General features: G+C 43.4%; 2 protein-coding genes across 3 annotated transcripts in view; one reads left to right on the plus strand and one right to left on the minus strand.

Annotated features, from left to right (window-relative positions):
• Positions 1 to 751: 751 nt before the first annotated feature.
• Positions 752 to 6975, minus strand: PIGBOS1 (PIGB opposite strand 1). Of its 2 annotated transcripts, none has more exons than XM_073618761.1 (2): positions 6770 to 6975; positions 752 to 1081 (listed from the first exon to the last, which is right to left on the minus strand). In XM_073618761.1, the coding sequence occupies exon 2, from the start codon at positions 1036 to 1038 to the stop codon at positions 880 to 882; it is 159 nt and encodes a 52-aa protein (XP_073474862.1). In that variant the 5' UTR covers positions 1039 to 1081; positions 6770 to 6975; the 3' UTR covers positions 752 to 879. The 2 variants fall into 2 exon arrangements, with proteins under 2 accessions (XP_073474862.1, XP_073474863.1); XM_073618762.1 differs by lacking the exon at positions 6770 to 6975 and adding an exon at positions 6489 to 6736.
• Positions 6976 to 7072: 97 nt separating this feature from the next.
• The window catches only part of PIGB (phosphatidylinositol glycan anchor biosynthesis class B), a 51621-nt gene continuing 40806 nt past the window's right edge, over positions 7073 to 17887 (plus strand). The window contains exons 1-2 of the mRNA XM_073618760.1: positions 7073 to 7273; positions 13178 to 13310. Of these exons, the coding sequence (XP_073474861.1) occupies positions 7147 to 7273; positions 13178 to 13310 (260 nt within the window). The 5' untranslated portion in view covers positions 7073 to 7146. The remainder of the gene's footprint in view (positions 7274 to 13177; positions 13311 to 17887) is intronic.

A 17887-nucleotide genomic window follows, 5' to 3' on the forward strand; every position in this document is an offset into this window, starting at 1 on the left:
GTTTATAAACAGCCTGTGGACAGCAAGTGGCTAACAGACCAGAGAGGTGCAAAGAAGGGGAAATTCATTTTTCTATACTTGAAGTTTTACTAAACCCACAACAGTAAAATCAGTCTGTATATGCAGTAAAGCAGGCTTGGTATACTCACCGTGGAACCTAAAAGGGTTAATTCCTCTGCATTGTGTAAAAAGGTTGTTTGATCCGGTCTTCTCTGATCCTCCCCTTCTTCCACTGTCTCCGATCCATCTCCTGATAGTACAGAGCCTTTGGAGTCACTCTGCACATGCTCAGTTTTGTGTGTATTACATTTTCTTGGGAGGGTGCATGTGATTGACACAGGGCCAATTAGCACTGTCCAGACAGAGGGTCAGGGGTCCTGCATCCTCATAGGACAGTCAGAGTAGAATGAAAACTCCTCCTACAAGCTTTAACCAGACACTGATAGAAGTCACAAGACTGCTTTATACTGCTGATGAGTAAAGCATTTAGCAGTTTATATTTACTAAAATAATTGCATTTCCATGTTGTATGTACTATGGGAGACCAGATATAGTGAATGCAGGGTCCGGGGTTTAGTAACACTTTAACATCAGATTTCTCTGTTATTCGCTATGGTCTTTTTCCCAAAATATGTCTAACCACGCATACAAGCATGTACGCTTATGCCAAAATTGTTTATAAAGACAGACAATCAGTGACTGTATTTTGCCCCCTTACTTAACATTATTAAATTGATGAGAACACACTAAACAGTTTATAAATGGCGGATTTAATAGCATATTATGACACATTGTCACCCTCATTTACTAGGCAGATATGATTAAAGTATTTCACTTCACCAATTTAAAAATACAACAGCAAAACAATTTGAAAAAGTGTTATTTATTTTCTTCGGCATCAGTAATTTGAACTTTTGTGTTTAGCTGTCTCTGTTCAAATTGATGCCTTTCTATAAGTGGCTTATAGATATATAAGCCGCCACCAACTCCAAGTAGCATTGCCAGCATGAGCTGACCGAAAGGCAGTCTACGAATCATCTTTACAGCAGGAATGCGTTCTTTTGAAGGAAAGGCAGTGAACCTGGAAGAGAAGACATTCACACTTAGAAGTTATAACAAATAGAGATGCATCTAACAGCAAAAAACTATTTTAAAATGGTACTTGTTCAGACCAATGTGATGCGCTGACACCCCCCACCAACCACCAATAATAAACCTGATCAGTACATCACTTTAACCCGTTCACTGGCACAGCCTTTTCCATGTTCTTGCACATGGATAAAATGTATGGCCTGAAGAGAAGTGACTCCCATGATACATTTTCTGAAAGCAGATTCCCTGTAAAATAAGTAAAATAAAATAGTGGGAGCTGCAATTTCTTTAGGTTACACATTAGCACAACTATTTATCAAAACTCACATTTTCAGTAGAAAATACACCAACGTTAATTTTATTGCACGCAAACTATTTGTTGTTAATTTTATATGCAAAATATATAATCTAAGATTGCATTGAGTAAAGAGATACCAAACATGTCAAGCTTTAAAAATGCACGTATAAACAAAAAGCTACACCTCCATATTATGGATCCGGGGGAAAGAATTAATTCCAGAAACCTTCAATCAGTATGTACCATTACTCCAAATCATCCACAGAGGGAAGGGACTGTGTTTCTCTAGATCAGGGGCCAGCAACCCGCGGGCCGCAGCCGGTCCGCTACCGCTAGAAGTCTGGCCCGTCAGTGCCCATGATTAATTCACGGACACCCGGCCCGCGGACATTTGCGCCTCTGTCCTCTTCATTGGACAGCAGCAAGCGGCAGCATCACAGGGCTGGATGGGGGCGGGAACCGCTGGAGTTAACTTTTTACATTAAGCAGTAGGCGATTGGTTTCCAGGCGATCCTAGCAACCAATCACCAGCCTGTTAATGTGAAAAGTTAACCAGCAGTTCCCGCCCCCATTCAGCCCTGTGATATTGATCTCTGCTTGCTGTACACCTGTGTAAGGTAGGAGAGTTCTACCTACACAGTGTGTGTGTGGGGTGGAGGAGGACACTATGGTGTGTGTATGTGTTTGTGTGTAGGGGACAGATGACACTGCTTTGGGGGCACAGGAAACTTGCTATGGGGGTGCCAGAATGGGGGAGGGGGCAGTAAAAACCAAATCCCCAGCCATATGTTCCCTCAGGGTGAACTGGATTTGTATTAGTGAAGCACTCTAACCACTTGACAACTGGGCACTTAAACCCCCTTCCTAAACAGACCAATATTCAGCTTTCAGCGCTCTCACTTTGAATGACAACTAGTCATGCAACAATGTACCCATACGAAATGTTTGTCCTTTTTTCACACAAATAGAGCTTTCTTTTGGTGGCATTTAATCACCGCTGGGTTTTTTATGCTATAAAATGAAAAAAAGACTGAAAATTCTGTAAAAAAAAGAAAAAAAAAGAAAACAAAAAACACATTTTTCTTTGTTTCTGTTACAAAATTTTACAAAGTAAGAATTTTTCGTCATAAATTCTGGCCAAATTTTATACCGCTACATATCTTTGGTAAAAATAATCCAAATCAGTGTATATTATTTGGTCTTTGTGAAAGTTATAGAGTCTACAAACTATGGTGCCAATCACTGAAAATTGATCACACCTGAAGTACTGACGGCCTCATTTCTTGAGACCCCAACAAGCCAGGAAAGTACAAATACCCCCCAAATGACCCCTTTTTGGAAAGTAGACAGTCCAAGGCATTTAGAAAGAGGCATTGTGAGTTTTTTGAAGTTCATGGCAGTATGAAAAGGGCTGGAGGTACCCCAGAGCCATTGATCTATACTTCCAAGAGGTGCTGAGCGACCTACACTCACTGGCCACTTTATCAGCTACACTTTGCTAGTACCGGGTTGGACCCTCTTTTGCCTTCAGAACTGCCCTTATTTTTCATGGCATAGATTCAACAACATGTTCGAAACATTCCTCAAGAGATTTTGCGTCCTTAACAACCCATGAGTCATCCGCTATCTGCGGGGTTCCCTGCTGAATGTAAAGAAAAGCTTTGCCAGCATAAAAAAAAATAATAAAAATGGTGTGTCGTCCTCCCTAAATCCAAAACACACTTAAAAAAAAAAAAATAATTGGGAGTTGAGGTTCCCCTCCAAATCCATACCAGTTGCGAAGGGCCCCCCCTCCCCCCTCAAAAACGCTGAGCTGTATTTTACTGCACTTCTTAAAGAGGTAGATACCGCTTTGCGAATGGAGCCCAATCTGTTTAATTGTGTGAAGTTATACTTCTGTTTATAACGGCATTTGTTTCTCATTAAGTGTATGACGATTGATCACATCTTTACAGTACTGGGACTTTTCGGATTACATTTTGTTTTCACCTGATATTATATTAAATTAGAGATTTCTCTGGCAAAATCAACAGCTCAACTATCAACCTGCCACCTGTGCCAAGGTTCTAGGTGTTATCCTGGACTCTGAACTATCCTTATAGACCCACAACCAATCCTTTTCCAAAGCTTGCCACCTCAACCCTCCGCGACATCTCCAATACATGTCCTTTCTTAACCAATGACGCCACAAAGCTCCTAATTTCACTCCCTGGTTGTCTCTCGCCTCGACTACTGCAACTCCCTCCTCATTGGATTACCTTTACATAGGCTATCTCCCTTTCAGTCCATCATGAATGCTGCTAACAGGCTCATCCACCTTACAAAGCAATCAGTGACTGCTACCCTTCTCTGCCAATCTCTCCATTGGCTGAGACTCATCCAACAAATTAAATTCAAAATACTAACAATAACTTTCAAAGCCATCCACAACTTGACCCCCAGCTACATCACTAACCTAATCTAAAAACACCAAATCGTTCTCTTCACTCCTCCCAAGGCCTCCTGCTCTCTAGCTCCCCTCATCACCTCCTCCCATGCTCCCCTTCAGGACTTCTCCCAAGCCTCGCCCATCCTCTGGAACACTCTACCCCAATCTGTCCGACTATCTCCTACATTCAGGCAATCCCTGAAAGCTTTTCTCTTCAGAGAAGCCTATCCTGCCTCCACCTAACAACTATACATTTATTTTCTCCATCAGTCCATCCCCTCTTGGAACTCTTGACCTTCCCTCTTAGATTGTAAGCTCTAAGGAGCAGGGCCCTCTGATTCCTCCTGTATTAAAGTGTATTGTATTTGTACTGTCTACCCTCAAGTTGTAAAGCGTTGCTTAAACTGTCGGCGCTGTATAAATCCTGTATAATAATAATAATCTTCTAAACTATACAGCATGCGACATGCGGTTTGATGGGACTGGATTAGGATTCATCATAGTTTTTTTTATGTAATGTTCATTTATTACTGGTTTCTTTGTATCCACAGCAGCGCTTCACTATTTTTGATTTATATTGCTTATTTAGTGTGGGAACACGCTTTAAGTGACAGCTGCAGCTGAACACTATTTCATATATACAGCACTGAGTTATTTTAACTGTCAATTTCATGGCCGTGCAACGCTGTACCCAAATAAAATTTATGTAATTTTGTTTCCCACAAATAGCTTTCTTTTGGTGGTATTTGATCACCACAATTTTTTTTATTTTTTTGCGCTATAAACAAAAAATTAAACGACAATTTTGAAATTATATTTCTCTGTCAGAACAGGGATCTACCTTATTTACATAGGCAGATTTCCATTCTGTGTGTTTTACTGACGATCGGTGGGTGCCAGCGGACATCCAGCACCCGCAGATTGGCATCTGCTGTGAATAATCACAGAAGAAGCACCACGCCCCTTGCCAGCTGAGAGGTACAGAAAGGAGATTAAGCTGGGAGGATTTCCAATCCCCGGGCCGGTGAAGCAGCTTTCTGGTCCCTAACAAAGCAGAATTGCGGGACTACAGTACAGAGGGACCAGAGTTAAAGTTTACCTTAGAAATTTTCTGTAAAGGTATACTTAGCCTAGGTTTCCACTATTGCGATCTGAAAGCCGCGTGATTTTGATATGACTTGAAGCAATGCCTGTGCCTTCTTAAAGGTCTATGAACCTCAAATCGGACCAAAGTAGTGCATGGACTACTCTGAAGTTGCACAAATATGAATGGTACTCATTGGAAATCATGGGGTACGACTTGTCATGCGACTTGGCAATCCCAAGTCATAGGACAAGTTGTACAAGTGGAAACAGAGACTTACACTTTAACCACTTAAAGACTGCCACATGGCAGTTTTAGTTTATATATACCTGATTCTGCACTTCCGCCTGCAGGGGGCGTGCTGATTCAGTTGTGATTTTTCACAGCAGAAGTTGATCTGCAGGTGCCGTTCTGACAGGGGAGAGCACAGGAAACAAAATCCATCTCTTCCCATAGGCCCCTTTCACACTGGGGCGGCGGTAAAACGGCACTATTTTTAGCGCCACTTTACCGTCGGTATTCGGTTGCTAGCGGGGGCGGTTTTACCCCCCTGCTAGCGGCTGAGAAAGGGTTAAAACGACCACAAAGCACTGCTACAGCAGTGCTATGCCGGCGGTATAGCCACGCTGCCCCATTGATTTCAATGGGCAGTAGCGGTGTATACACCGCTCCAAAGATGCTGCTAGCAAGGACTTTTTTTTGCCATCCTGCCAGCGCACCACTCCAGTGTGAAAGGGGTCTTAGCAAAAGCACCACATACAGTACACCTAAACACTGGCTAGGCACACATTTAACCCTTATTCACCCTAGATGTTTAAAGCGGAGTTCCACACAAAAATGGAACTTCCACTTTTCGGAACCCTCCCCCCCTCCGGTGTCACATTTGGCACCTTTCAGGGGGGAGGGGGGTGCAGATACCTGTCTAAGACAGGTATTTGCACCCACTTCCGGCATAGACTCCCATGGGAGTCTATGCCTCTTCCCGTCCCCACCGCGCTGTCTCCTGGGAACACACAGCTCCCAGGAGAGAGCGGGGACCACTTGGGACGCGCAGCGCAACTCGCGCATGCGCAGTAGGGAACTGGGAAGTGAAGCCGCAACGCTTCACTTCCTGATTCCCTCAGCTAGGATGGCGGCGGCAGCTGCCGAGAACCGAGCGGGTTCTCGGCGTCACCTGCCGACATCGCTGGACCCTGGGACAGGTGAGTGGGCATGTATTAAAAGTCAGCAGCTGCAGTATTTGTAGCTGCTGGCTTTTAATATTTTTTTTTTGGCGGTATGGGTGGACCCCCGCTTTAACCCCTTCCCAGCTAGTGTCATTAGTACAGTGACAGTGCATATTTTTTTAGCACTGATCACTGTATTATAAAAGTGTCAGTGTCCGATTGACCGCCACAATATCGCTGTCCCACTATAAGTCGCTGATCGCTGCCATTACTAACATAAAAAAAAAAAAAGTTCCATAAAGATATGCCATAGACGCTATAACTTTTGCATAAACCAATCTATATAAGTTTAATGGAATTTTTTTTCCAAAAACATGTAGAATACATATTGGTCTATCTTTTCTGTGAAGGTGAACTTACCGCTACAGCTTGCCAATTTAGTCAGGCCTCATACTATGGAGGGCCGCGTTCACCTACACAGGGGCACACCGCTGTTCTGTACACTTCTATTCCTGTCTATGGGGAGATCTGCTCCCACTGTGTTCAGGAAAGTACACCACATGGATGTGTGATTGGCCGACACCTCAGAAGAGATCTGTCTGTGGATATTTCTCTCATATGATCCCACATAATATCTGTACCAGGAGAACCAAAGGGCAACAATGAATGCAGAACGTCTACTCCTACCCAGCTCAGCCTACCTGCAGTCATGTGCGGGATACACAGGTCACGTGACCTTCACTAGAGACTAGTGAGTCCAATACGCAGCCCCTTCTAGTGACGTAAGGACGTACGGCGCCTCGTAGGCCCCAAACTTTGCTTTGGGCGCTCACACACAGGTGCGGTATGGTGGAAAAGTCCTTCAGAAATGGCGCGGAGCCTGTAGCGAAAAAACGTGGTTTCTTGTCTCCGTAATAGGAACCATTTTGTGAAGGTCTGCATGAGAAGTCCGTAACCCTGGTCTCCGACAACATGGCCGCGGGCTGTGTGACACACACGAGGGGTGACTCGGCCTCTAGTCGCAGTCAGCGGGGAAAGTGACAATGGGGCGGGGTGTCCAACCACAACAAAGTGCGGCATGGAGGCGATCCGGAGCCGAGCTCTGTCTGTGTTCAGGGGGCAGAGAGACCCCCGCTCTGTGCAACTGAGGAAGAGGAAATCCAAACTGTACAGCAAGGACCCCCGGGGGGCGAATACAGGGGGAGGTAACTGGAGACACCACTGTATGAATGGGATCCCAGAGTCATCATATTCCTGGGTGGGAATGTCATCTCCATGGGGGAATTTACTTCATTTTACTACATTCTTTTTACTTTAATTTTTAACGTTACTATTTTTTTTTTACTTAATTTACTAAACTGCTCCCTTCTGAAATTCCCTTAGTTTAGTGAATGTGGTGAAGCTCTGCTGACTCCCATCATCCAATCATGTGCTGCTGTTAATTTTCCTTGCATGTGATTGGGTATTGTTTTCAGAAAGAAATTTCACCTCCTTCGTTAGGCTAAGGGAAACCCCCTTCAAACTGAGCAGCCTGTTTGCCTTCAGTAAATCAGCCTGTGTGTTCTAATGCCAAACTCCCCATGATGTGTGCTGTGCGGGGGAAGTCAGCTTATCATCTTCTTCTAATACGTCCGGGCCACTGATAGAAATCATGGGGCTCCGTACAGCCTACCTGATGGGCCCCACCCTGGTCCCTCCTCCAGTCCAACCCTGGCCCCGCCTATGGTCCCTCCTTCAGCCCCGCCCCAGAAGGTCAGAGACTGCAGACATGATACAAGAGATGGTCAGAGACTGCAGACATGATACAAGAGATGGTCAGAGACTGCAGACATGATACAAGAGATGGTCAGAGACTGCAGACATGATACAGGAGATGGTCAGAGACTGCAGACATGATACAGGAGATGGTCAGAGACTGCAGACATGATACAGGAGATGGTCAGAGACTGCAGACATGATACAGGAGATGGTCAGAGACTGCAGACATGATACAGGAGATGGTCAGAGACTGCAGACATGATACAGGAGATGGTCAGAGACTGCAGACATGATACAGGAGATGGTCAGAGACTGCAGACATGTTACAGGAGATGGTCAGAGACTGCAGACATGTTACAGGAGATGGTCAGAGACTGCAGACATGTTACAGGAGATGGTCAGAGACTGCAGACATGTTACAGGAGATGGTCAGAGACTGCAGACATGTTACAGGAGATGGTCAGAGACTGCAGACATGTTACAGGAGATGGTCAGAGACTGCAGACATGTTACAGGAGATGGTCAGAGACTGCAGACATGTTACAGGAGATGGTCAGAGACTGCAGACATGTTACAGGAGATGGTCAGAGACTGCAGACATGTTACAGGAGATGGTCAGAGACTGCAGACATGTTACAGGAGATGGTCAGAGACTGCAGACATGTTACAGGAGATGGTCAGAGACTGCAGACATGTTACAGGAGATGGTCAGAGACTGCAGACATGTTACAGGAGATGGTCAGAGACTGCAGACATGTTACAGGAGATGGTCAGAGACTGCAGACATGATACAGGAGATGGTCAGAGACTGCAGACATGATACAGGAGAAGGTTAGGGATCGCAGACATGATTGATTCAGGAGATGGTTGGGGACTGCGTTTATGGTTGAACCCAGTGTACAAGTATATAGTATCACAGGGCTGATCCACTCTATTTAAAGCAGCTCTGCAAGATCAAGTCAGTGATTTTCCTTTGAAAGTACAACCAAGTGACAGAAGAGACAGCATCACATCCAATTTCCAAAATACAAATTTTCTTACAAACAGTGAACTGGTCAGGATTAGTGGAGGACAGTAATTAGTTAATTGGGCTGTGAAGTTTCTAGCCTGATCCAGCAGTAAATCCTCCAAAAAAAACATCAAACAATCTGTGCAGCACACACAGAGCTCTGGCTAAATAGCTGATTATAAGCTGAAATGGTTAACAGCTGCTGCAGATTCTTCCAGAGATTGTATCAGTGTGATCAGCCAATGTCAGGTTAGGCAGATAAAAGAAATAGTGAGTACACCCCTCACATTTAAAAAATATTATATTTTCATGTGACAACACTGAAGAAATGACACTTTGCTACAATGTAAAGTAGTGAGTGTACAGCTTGTATAACAGTGTAAATTTGCTGTCCCCTCAAAATAACTCAACACACAGCCATTAATGTCTAAATGGCTGGCAACAAAAGTGAGTACACCCCTAAGTGAAAATGTCCAAAGTGTCAATATTTTGTGTGGCCACCATTATTTTTCAGCACTGCCTTAACCCTCTTGGGCATGGAGTTCACCAGAGCATCACAGGTTGCCACTGGAGTCCTCTTCCACTCCTCCATGACGACATCACGGAGCTGGTGGATGTTAGAGACCTTGCACTCCTCCACCTTCCGTTTGAGGATGCCCCACAGATGCTCAATAGGGTTTAGGTCTGGAGACCTGCTTGGCCAGTCCATCACCTTTACCCTCAGCTTCTTTAGCAAGGCAGTGGTCATCTTGGAGGTGTGTTTGGGGTCATTATCATGTTGGAATACTGCCCTGCGGCCCAGTCTCTGAGGGGAGGGTATCATGCTCTGCTTCAGTATGTCACAGTACATGTTGGCATTCATGGTTCCCTCAATGAACTGTAGCTCCCCAGTGCTGGCAGCACTCATGCAGCCCCAGACCATGACACTCCCACCACCATGCTTGACTGTAGGCAAACACACTTGTCTTTGTACTCCTCACCTGGTTACCGCCACACACGCTTGACACCATCTGAACCAAATAATTTTATCTTGGTCTCATCAGACAAGAGGACATGGTTCCAGTAATCCATGCCCTTAATCTGCTTGTCTTCAGCAAACTGTTTGTGAGCTTTCTTGTGCATCATCTTTAGAAGAGGCTTCCTTCAGCACTGTCAGGCTGACCCCCCCCCCCCCTTCAACCTCTGCAGCAATGCTGGCAGCACTCATACATCTATTTCCCAAAGACAACCTCTGGCTATGACACTGAGCACATGCACTCAACTTCTTTGGTCATCCATGGCGAGGCCTGTTCTGAGTGGAACCTGTCCTGTTAAACCGCTGTATGGTCTTGGCCACCGTACTTCAGCTCTGTTTCAGGGTCTTAGTAATCTTCTTATAGCCTAGGCCATATTTATGTTGAGCAACAATTCTTTTTTCAGATCCTCAGAGAGTTCTTTGCCATGAGGTGCCATGTTGAACTTCCAGTGACCAGTATGAGAGAGTGAGAGCGATAACACCAAATTTTACACACTTGCCCCCCATTCACACCTGAGACATTATACCACTAACGAGTCACATGACACTGGGAGGGAAAATGGCTAATTGGGCCCAATTTGGACATTTTCACTTAGGGGCGTATTCACTTTTATTGCCAGTGGTTTAGACATTAATGGCTGCGTGTTGAGTTATTTTGAAGGGACAGCAAATTTACACTGTTATAAAAGCTGTACACTCACTACTTTACATTTTTTTGCAAAGTGTCATTTCTTCAGTGATTTCGCATGAAAAGATATGATAAAATATTTACAAAAATGTGAGGGGTGTACTCACTTTTGTGAGATACTGTATATAGATCTATCTATATCCTGTATAATAATGATGAGCTACCAGTGCCCACAGAGCCAGTGTAGTGGTCCAGAGATTATAAATCCCCACTCTTCTCCTCTTTCTTTAAAGGGTTAGCAAACAGCTTTAAAGTAAAGGCAATGAAATAATGTGCTAGTATGCATCGCATACTAGCACATTATGAAATGCCTTAGAACAGGGCCCCCACAGCGGCACCCGGTCACCGCTGAGGGAGCTGACATGTTTCTTCCGGGTTCGTGGGCTCCAGCGCTGTGAGTGGCCGGAGCTGCGAGGACGTCACTGATGGCATATGCGCGAGGGAGCCCTCCGTTCCGGAAACATCAGCAGCTGCATGCAGGATGAATGTCTCCTAAAGCGTGCAGGTTTGGGAGATTTTCATTTCACCTACAGGCAAGCCTTATTATAGACTCAAGCGGGGTGTACAACTGCTTTAAGACCTCAGGGATGAATTGGAGTGATTCTGATTGGTCAGCGTTAACGCAGAGCATCTGTGTTTGAGCAGACCAATCTTTTCTGATTATTTCATATTTATTGTATTAAAGTGGTTATAAAGACTAAAAGGTGTTTTTTAATGTTTTTTTTGTTTTTTTAAACCTTCCTGCATTCTCTGCATTTGGGTTGGTTCACACTGCTGTGATTTGTTGTGTGACTTGAGAGTTCAAAGTTGCATGACAAGTCGCACCCCATTAACTGCAATGGAAACTTTCTAATCGGTTCAACTCAAAAAAGGTTCCTACACTCTTTTGGGGTGACATCATCCCGACTTTGACCTCTGTTAATGGAGTCGTAAACAAGCCGCAATGAAATCGTACCTCGACTTTCCTCTTGCGGCAGTGTGAGCTGAGCCTAAAGGTAAAAAAATACCTAGTGGAGCCTGAACCTGATCCAGTCCTGTGCCCAGACACAGTGGCACTGCTCTCTCTTGCCCTTTGGATTCCGTCAGAGCAACAGTAGCCATTGCCTCCTGCTGCTGTTTATCAAATCCAGTGATGGGGCCAAGCCACACTGTGTGTGTGTCAATAGATGCACACAGTGTGGCTCAGGCGTGAGTCTGTAGCAAGTGGCTTGCTAGAGGGGAGGGGGGTACCAGAAGGCAGGAGGAGCCAGGAGTGCCAGTAGGGAACCCCAGAAGAGGAAGATTGGGGCTGCTCTGTGCAAAACCATTGTACAGAGCATGTAAGTATAAGGAGTTTGTTTTGAGAGTTTAATATCACTTTAAAAATAGAACATTTTTGTGAAATGAAACCTGAATGACATTGTTCTGACTATGGCAATCCATAGTTATCTTGTTGTTTTAGATCAGACCTTGACAAGTTGTAGTCCCAGGGCCGCATCTGGCCCTTTGGCAGGCCCTATCCTGCCCTCAATGGCACCACTGTCAACATGCCTCTCTGAGCCTGTCAGCATTCTCGCTGAGGAAGCTGAGGGGCTCAGAGAAACTTACTAATAGATTTCCATGTGGAGAGCTACAAGAACTGGAAGGAGAGAGCCTGAGGAACTGATCGGTACAGTGAGGAGGATCGGATCTGGCGGGAGAGCATTGCATTGCATACGGTTGCAGTGCAGCCCCATTTAACTTAAAGCTGAACTCTAGCTTTTGATACACTTAGTTTACATAGTTTGTTTGGGCCAAACTAACGTGAGGCCAATAGATGAGGCTACATACAGCATACCACACTGTGTTCTGGGTTAAAGCTGAGACTTTCTGTCTCGTACCCGGAACACATTAGTCTGAGTGCAACTCTGCCATTCAGAGAAAGCAATGTATTCTAGCAATGGATACAAAGCTTCCTCTGTCTGAGTCAGAGAGGTTTTGACATCATCAGCCCATCTCTCTGACTCAGCCAATCAGAGGAATCTTTGTATTCATTGCTAGAATACATTGCTTTCTTTGAAAAACTGAGCGCCGCTCCGTTAAACTCTATTGTGATCTGGATATAAGATAAGACGTTGGAGCTGGAACCCGAAACACAGTGTGGTATGCTCTATGTAGCCTCAGCTATATACAGTTTATACCGTACATCCAGCGCCCTCACATGTTAGTGAGGGACATAGTTTGGGCCAAGCTGGCCCAAAAAAACGAACTATAATAAAGTCTAACAAAATCTGGAGTTCAGCTTTAATGGGTGAGTTTGACAAGAGGTGCTGCTTGTCAAGCCTTGCACCCCAAGTTAACAATGCCATGGCCACAAAGCAAAGCATCATGGCCGTGGCATGTGAACAGCCCCGTATTGGTGGGCAGTTGCCCGTTTTTACCACCTCCAGAACGCCTGCCTGAAAGAGACCTATTTCATGAGCAGTTGTACATCTTATTCCTAGCATCAAATGTTTGTTTTCTATATGTACTTGCAGAGCTTCCCAGGTCCAAAATTAATTTTGTCAAGTCCGTCCCTCCACAACAGTCCCAGTTTCTCATTTGGCCCCTTTAGAAAATGAATTGCCCACACCTCTTTTATATCATATTTAATTTATCTTTTACTGATGTTTTTCTTTTAGGTCTCTTTGGAGAAAATGCCATCTTTGTTTTGCTGACATTTGCCTTTCGAGTGTTTAACTGCTTCATGGTGCAGACCAGCTTTGTTCCGGATGAATACTGGCAATCCCTGGAAGTTGCTCATAATATGACTTTTAAATATCCTTTATTGTAATTACAGTGTGTTTTATGAATGGGTAAAGTCATGTTTTTTTTAAATACCATAAATGAATGCATCTACTGTAATTTAACTTTTATATACATAAAATATTCAATATGTAATTGAATATTTAAAATAATGCTAGCAGGTAGAGTCCTTTGTTAGAACAGAGCACGAAGTCTCCCTCAAACTATTTTGTATTCAGTGTGTCTGGGAATGTCAGATGCCTGTGCACACAAACACACTATAATACCCACTTTTTGGTGAAATATAAAAGTTGATGTTGCATTGAGTAAATGGATACCAAACATGTCAAGACTTAAAGCGGAGTTCCGCTGAAAAAAAATTAAAAGCCAGCAGCTACAAATACTGCAGCTGCTGACTTTTAATATATGGACACTTATCTGTCCAGGGAGCCTGCAATTTCGGCAGCCGATCCGTCTGTTGGCTCTCGGCTGCTGCCGCCGCCATCCTCGGTAAGGGAATAAGGAAGTGAAGCCGTGCAGCTTTACTTCCTGGTTCCCTACTGCGCATGCTTAGTCGTGCTGCGCGTCCTCTCTGGTCCCTGCTGTGTTCTGTGTCTCACAGAATACAGTGGCGGAGGAGAGTGTAGACGCCGGAAGTGGCGTAGGTCACCGCAAGCACTGCGGTGATCTATGCCAGGAAGTGCGAGCAAATACCTGTATTAGACAGGTATTTGCTCCCTTCTCCCCCCCTGAAAGGTGCCAAATGTGACACTGGAGGGGGGGGGGGGGGATTCCAAAAAGTGCAAGTTCCATTTTTGGGTGGAACTCCACTTTTAAAATTGCATTCACCCTTGAAATGGCGAGAAATTGCAGTATCTAGAATTTTAAAAGCCTTTACAGGTTATCAGTGTAGAGTTATTCATGAATTTTGGCCCTGGAATGATTGCACTTACACTGTAGTTCGTACTGATACCTCATACAGTATGTGTGGTACAATCTCTTTACACGTGTGTGTGTGTGTGTATGGGGATATTTTTAATTTATTGAATTTATTTTTTTCCCCAATTTGCCTTTATTGCTATTACAAGGGTGCTAACAAGCCCCCTATGTGATATCTTTGGGAATATTGCAGGTACTCTTTATGGAGACTTCAGGGGTGTATCAGACCCCCCCCCCCCCAATGTTTCCTCTGCCCTCTAATATAGCTAATTGTGCTTGGTTAGTTGCTTCCCTGGCTGTAGCAGCCAGGGATTGACCGATCTGTATCAGGAAGTGATTAAGTCTTTGCTACTTCCTGGGTCATTAGTCACAGAGGAGAACAGGGAACAGATGATGCAAGGCAGAGGCAAAGACAGTCCATTAATATTGAATGAGCACCATGATTGCAATGTTCAGCAAGTGGATGTGTATGATATTATATACATATTGGGCAGCACAGTGGTTTATTGCTTAGCACTTCTGCCCTGCAGTACTAGGGTCATCAGTTAGAGTTTCAGCCAAGACACTACCTGCATGAAGTTTGCATGTTCATTTTTTTGGTTGTGTGAGATTCCTCTGGATAATCCGGTGTCCTCCAGAGATATGCTGGTAGGTTAATTGGCTCAAGGCTGATGTGAATGTTCATTATATAAATAAATAAAAATACTGTCTGTCAAGGTGGGCTCTGAATAAAAAGGCCCCACATCCTATAGTCCTAGAGGAATATGTACAGAAACAACAACAAAGAATGGACTTCTGAGGTCAGTGGTTATGTTTTAAAAAAAAAAAAAAAAGTGCCCATACAAACAGCGCAGCATACCTGTACAAGGAGATATAGTTTGTGATCTCTGGGTACCGGTTTTGTTTCTGTACACATTCAATATACAATATATACAGTCCCCTATTCCCAAAAGTTGGGGTGCTGTGTAAAGTCTACATAAAACCAGAATGCAATGATTTGTAAAGCTCATAAACCCATATATTATCCACAGTAGAAAATAGAAAGCATATCACATGGTTAAACTGAGAATATGGACCATTTTAAGGAAAACATATGGTAATTTTGAAATTGGCAGAAACCATTCTCAAAAAAGTTGGGACAGGGCCATGTTTACCAAATTGTAACATCCCCTCTTCATTTAAAGTGGTAGTGGTTAAAAAAAAAAAAACTTGTAAAGCAATTGCATAATGTGGTAGTATGCATCGCATACTACCACATTATGAAATACTTATCATGGAACAAATACAAACAGAAAAAAAACAAGAATCAATATGGACTTTAAATTGGTAGCCACCAGTAGACCCAAATGAAAAAGAGCTCTCAATATAGTACAAATAGAATTTTATTATATAATCATGTTAAAATCATTATAGTAAAACAGACATAGAAAACGTTTTCCAATGTATATACATGGTATTGTCCCGAATGAATGTGTCCTATTTGAACACGAATGAACCTGAAGGTATACCCATAGATATGATGGACTCTGTAGTGGGTCTATAAAGGAGGTCATACATTTCCCCAGCAGGGAAAAAAGGTACAGAGGCATCGCTTTGCAGCTTCCTCAGGAGATCCTATTGGTACTAGAAAATACAATATACATTACAGTATGCCAATACATATTCAAAAATACTTCATACATCAACATCAAAAAATTGAGTATATTGTAACTCGTAGGACAATACGATTGACCGGGAAAAAGAAAATAAAACAAAATCTGTACTTATAAATAACTGAGCACTCAAAAACACTTACCCAGATTGCAGTTATAAAACATGCAGCGCCCAGCCCCAAAACAACCGGTGGGAAACAAAGGAATAATACACAGGTGGACCCAATGCGAGAGGGCATAGGATGTATTTCAGCCAGAAAGAGGAGCTTGCCATGCAATGAAAGCATACACCTGGCAAATGGCGTATGTGAAAGACAGCTAGTATAGCAAAAAAGAGGGGGTCTATAAACCATACTTGTTGGGGTATAGGGGTACAGTCACTATTGTTTGATGTGCATAAAAGTAGGGTAATTGAGAGGTGCCTATTCATATTTGCCTTATATGTCTATATTTGTATGTATGTGGAGGGATATATTTGTGCACCTACCATATAAAAAGTTTGTCCAGAGGGTCAAGTAAAATTAAGAAGGATATGGAGAGATGTAAGATGTCTATTTAAGATATTTGAATACCGTGAATGTTGATATAGATATGGGGTGTGTGTGTGTGTGTGTGTGTGTGTGTGTGTGTGTATTCACCCCCCTTGGCTTTTTACCTATTTTGTTACATTACAGCCTTTTAGTTCAGTTTTCTTCCTTTTTTAAATCTGAATTATGTGTGATGGATCAGAACGCAATAGTCTAAAGGCCCATACACATGATAGGGCTTTGTACAAACTTTCCCGTGCATTTTTGTACAAAGGGCATCGGCCATAAACTAATTAAGCATACACACGGCAGGACTTTTTCAGCCAACTTTCACCAAATCATGTGGTTTTTCAGCTCTTTACTGCCACCCTTTGGTCAACTTCTGTATTGTTGTCTGATCTTTTGCATGTACTTTGGACTAAAGTGCTATGGACTTGTGTACACACGATAGGATTTTGCACCATAGGACTTTTGTTGCCGGAAAGTTTGTCTGTTCGCACAGCCAACAAAAGTCAGATGAAAACCGAAAAAGTTTGTCCGATGGAGTGTACACACGGTAGGATGTTGCCTTAAAACAGCTAATTTGCATGTTTGTTGTCAAAAAGTCCTGTCGTGTGTATGGGCCTTTAGTTGGTGAAGTAAAATTAGAAAAATATATACATAAATCTATTTTTCAAAAATAAAAAAGTGATAATTGGCATGTGCATATGTATTCACCCCCTTTGTTACGAAGCCCATAAAAAGCTCTGGTGCAACCAATTACCTTCAGAAGTCACATAATTAGTGAAATGATGTCCACCTGTGTGCAATCTAAGTGTAACATGATCTGTCATTACATATACACACCTTTTTGAAAGGTCCCAGAGGTTGCAACACCTAAGCAAGAGGCACCACTAACCAAACACTGCCACGAAAACCAAGAAACTCTCCAAACAAGTAAGGGACAATGTTGATGAGAAGTACAAGTCAGGGTTAGGTTATAAAAAAAAAAAAAAAAAAATATCCAAATCTTTGAAGATCCCAGGAGCACCATCAAATCTATCATAACCAAATGGAAAGAACATGGCACAACAGCAAACCTGCCAAGAGATGGCCGCACACCAAAACTCACAGACTGGGCAAGGAGGGCATTAATCAGAGAGGCAGCACAGAGACCCAAGGTAACCCTGGAGGAGCTGCAGAGACTGGAGTATCTGTACATAGGACGACAATAAGCCGTACGCTCCATAGAGTTGGGCTTTATGGCAGAGTGGCCATAAGAAAGCCATTACTTTCAGCAAAAAAACAAAATGGCACGTTTTGAGTTTGCGAAAAGGCATGTGGGAGAATCCCAAAATGTATGGAGGAAGGTGCTCTGGTCTGATGAGACTAAAATTTTAACTTTTTGGCCATCAAAGAAGACGCTATGTCTGGTGCAAACCCAACACATCACATCACCCAAAGAACACCATCCCCACTGTGAAACACGGTGGTGGCAGCATCATGCTGT

Source organism: Aquarana catesbeiana, linkage group LG03 (assembly GCF_042186555.1).
Source record: "Aquarana catesbeiana isolate 2022-GZ linkage group LG03, ASM4218655v1, whole genome shotgun sequence".
Classification (NCBI taxonomy): domain Eukaryota; kingdom Metazoa; phylum Chordata; class Amphibia; order Anura; family Ranidae; genus Aquarana; species Aquarana catesbeiana.

Excerpts from the sequence above, each read along its gene's own strand:
- PIGBOS1 (XM_073618761.1), bottom strand. The coding sequence starts at position 1,038 with ATGATTCGTAGACTGCCTTTCGGTCAGCTCATGCTGGCAATGCTACTT.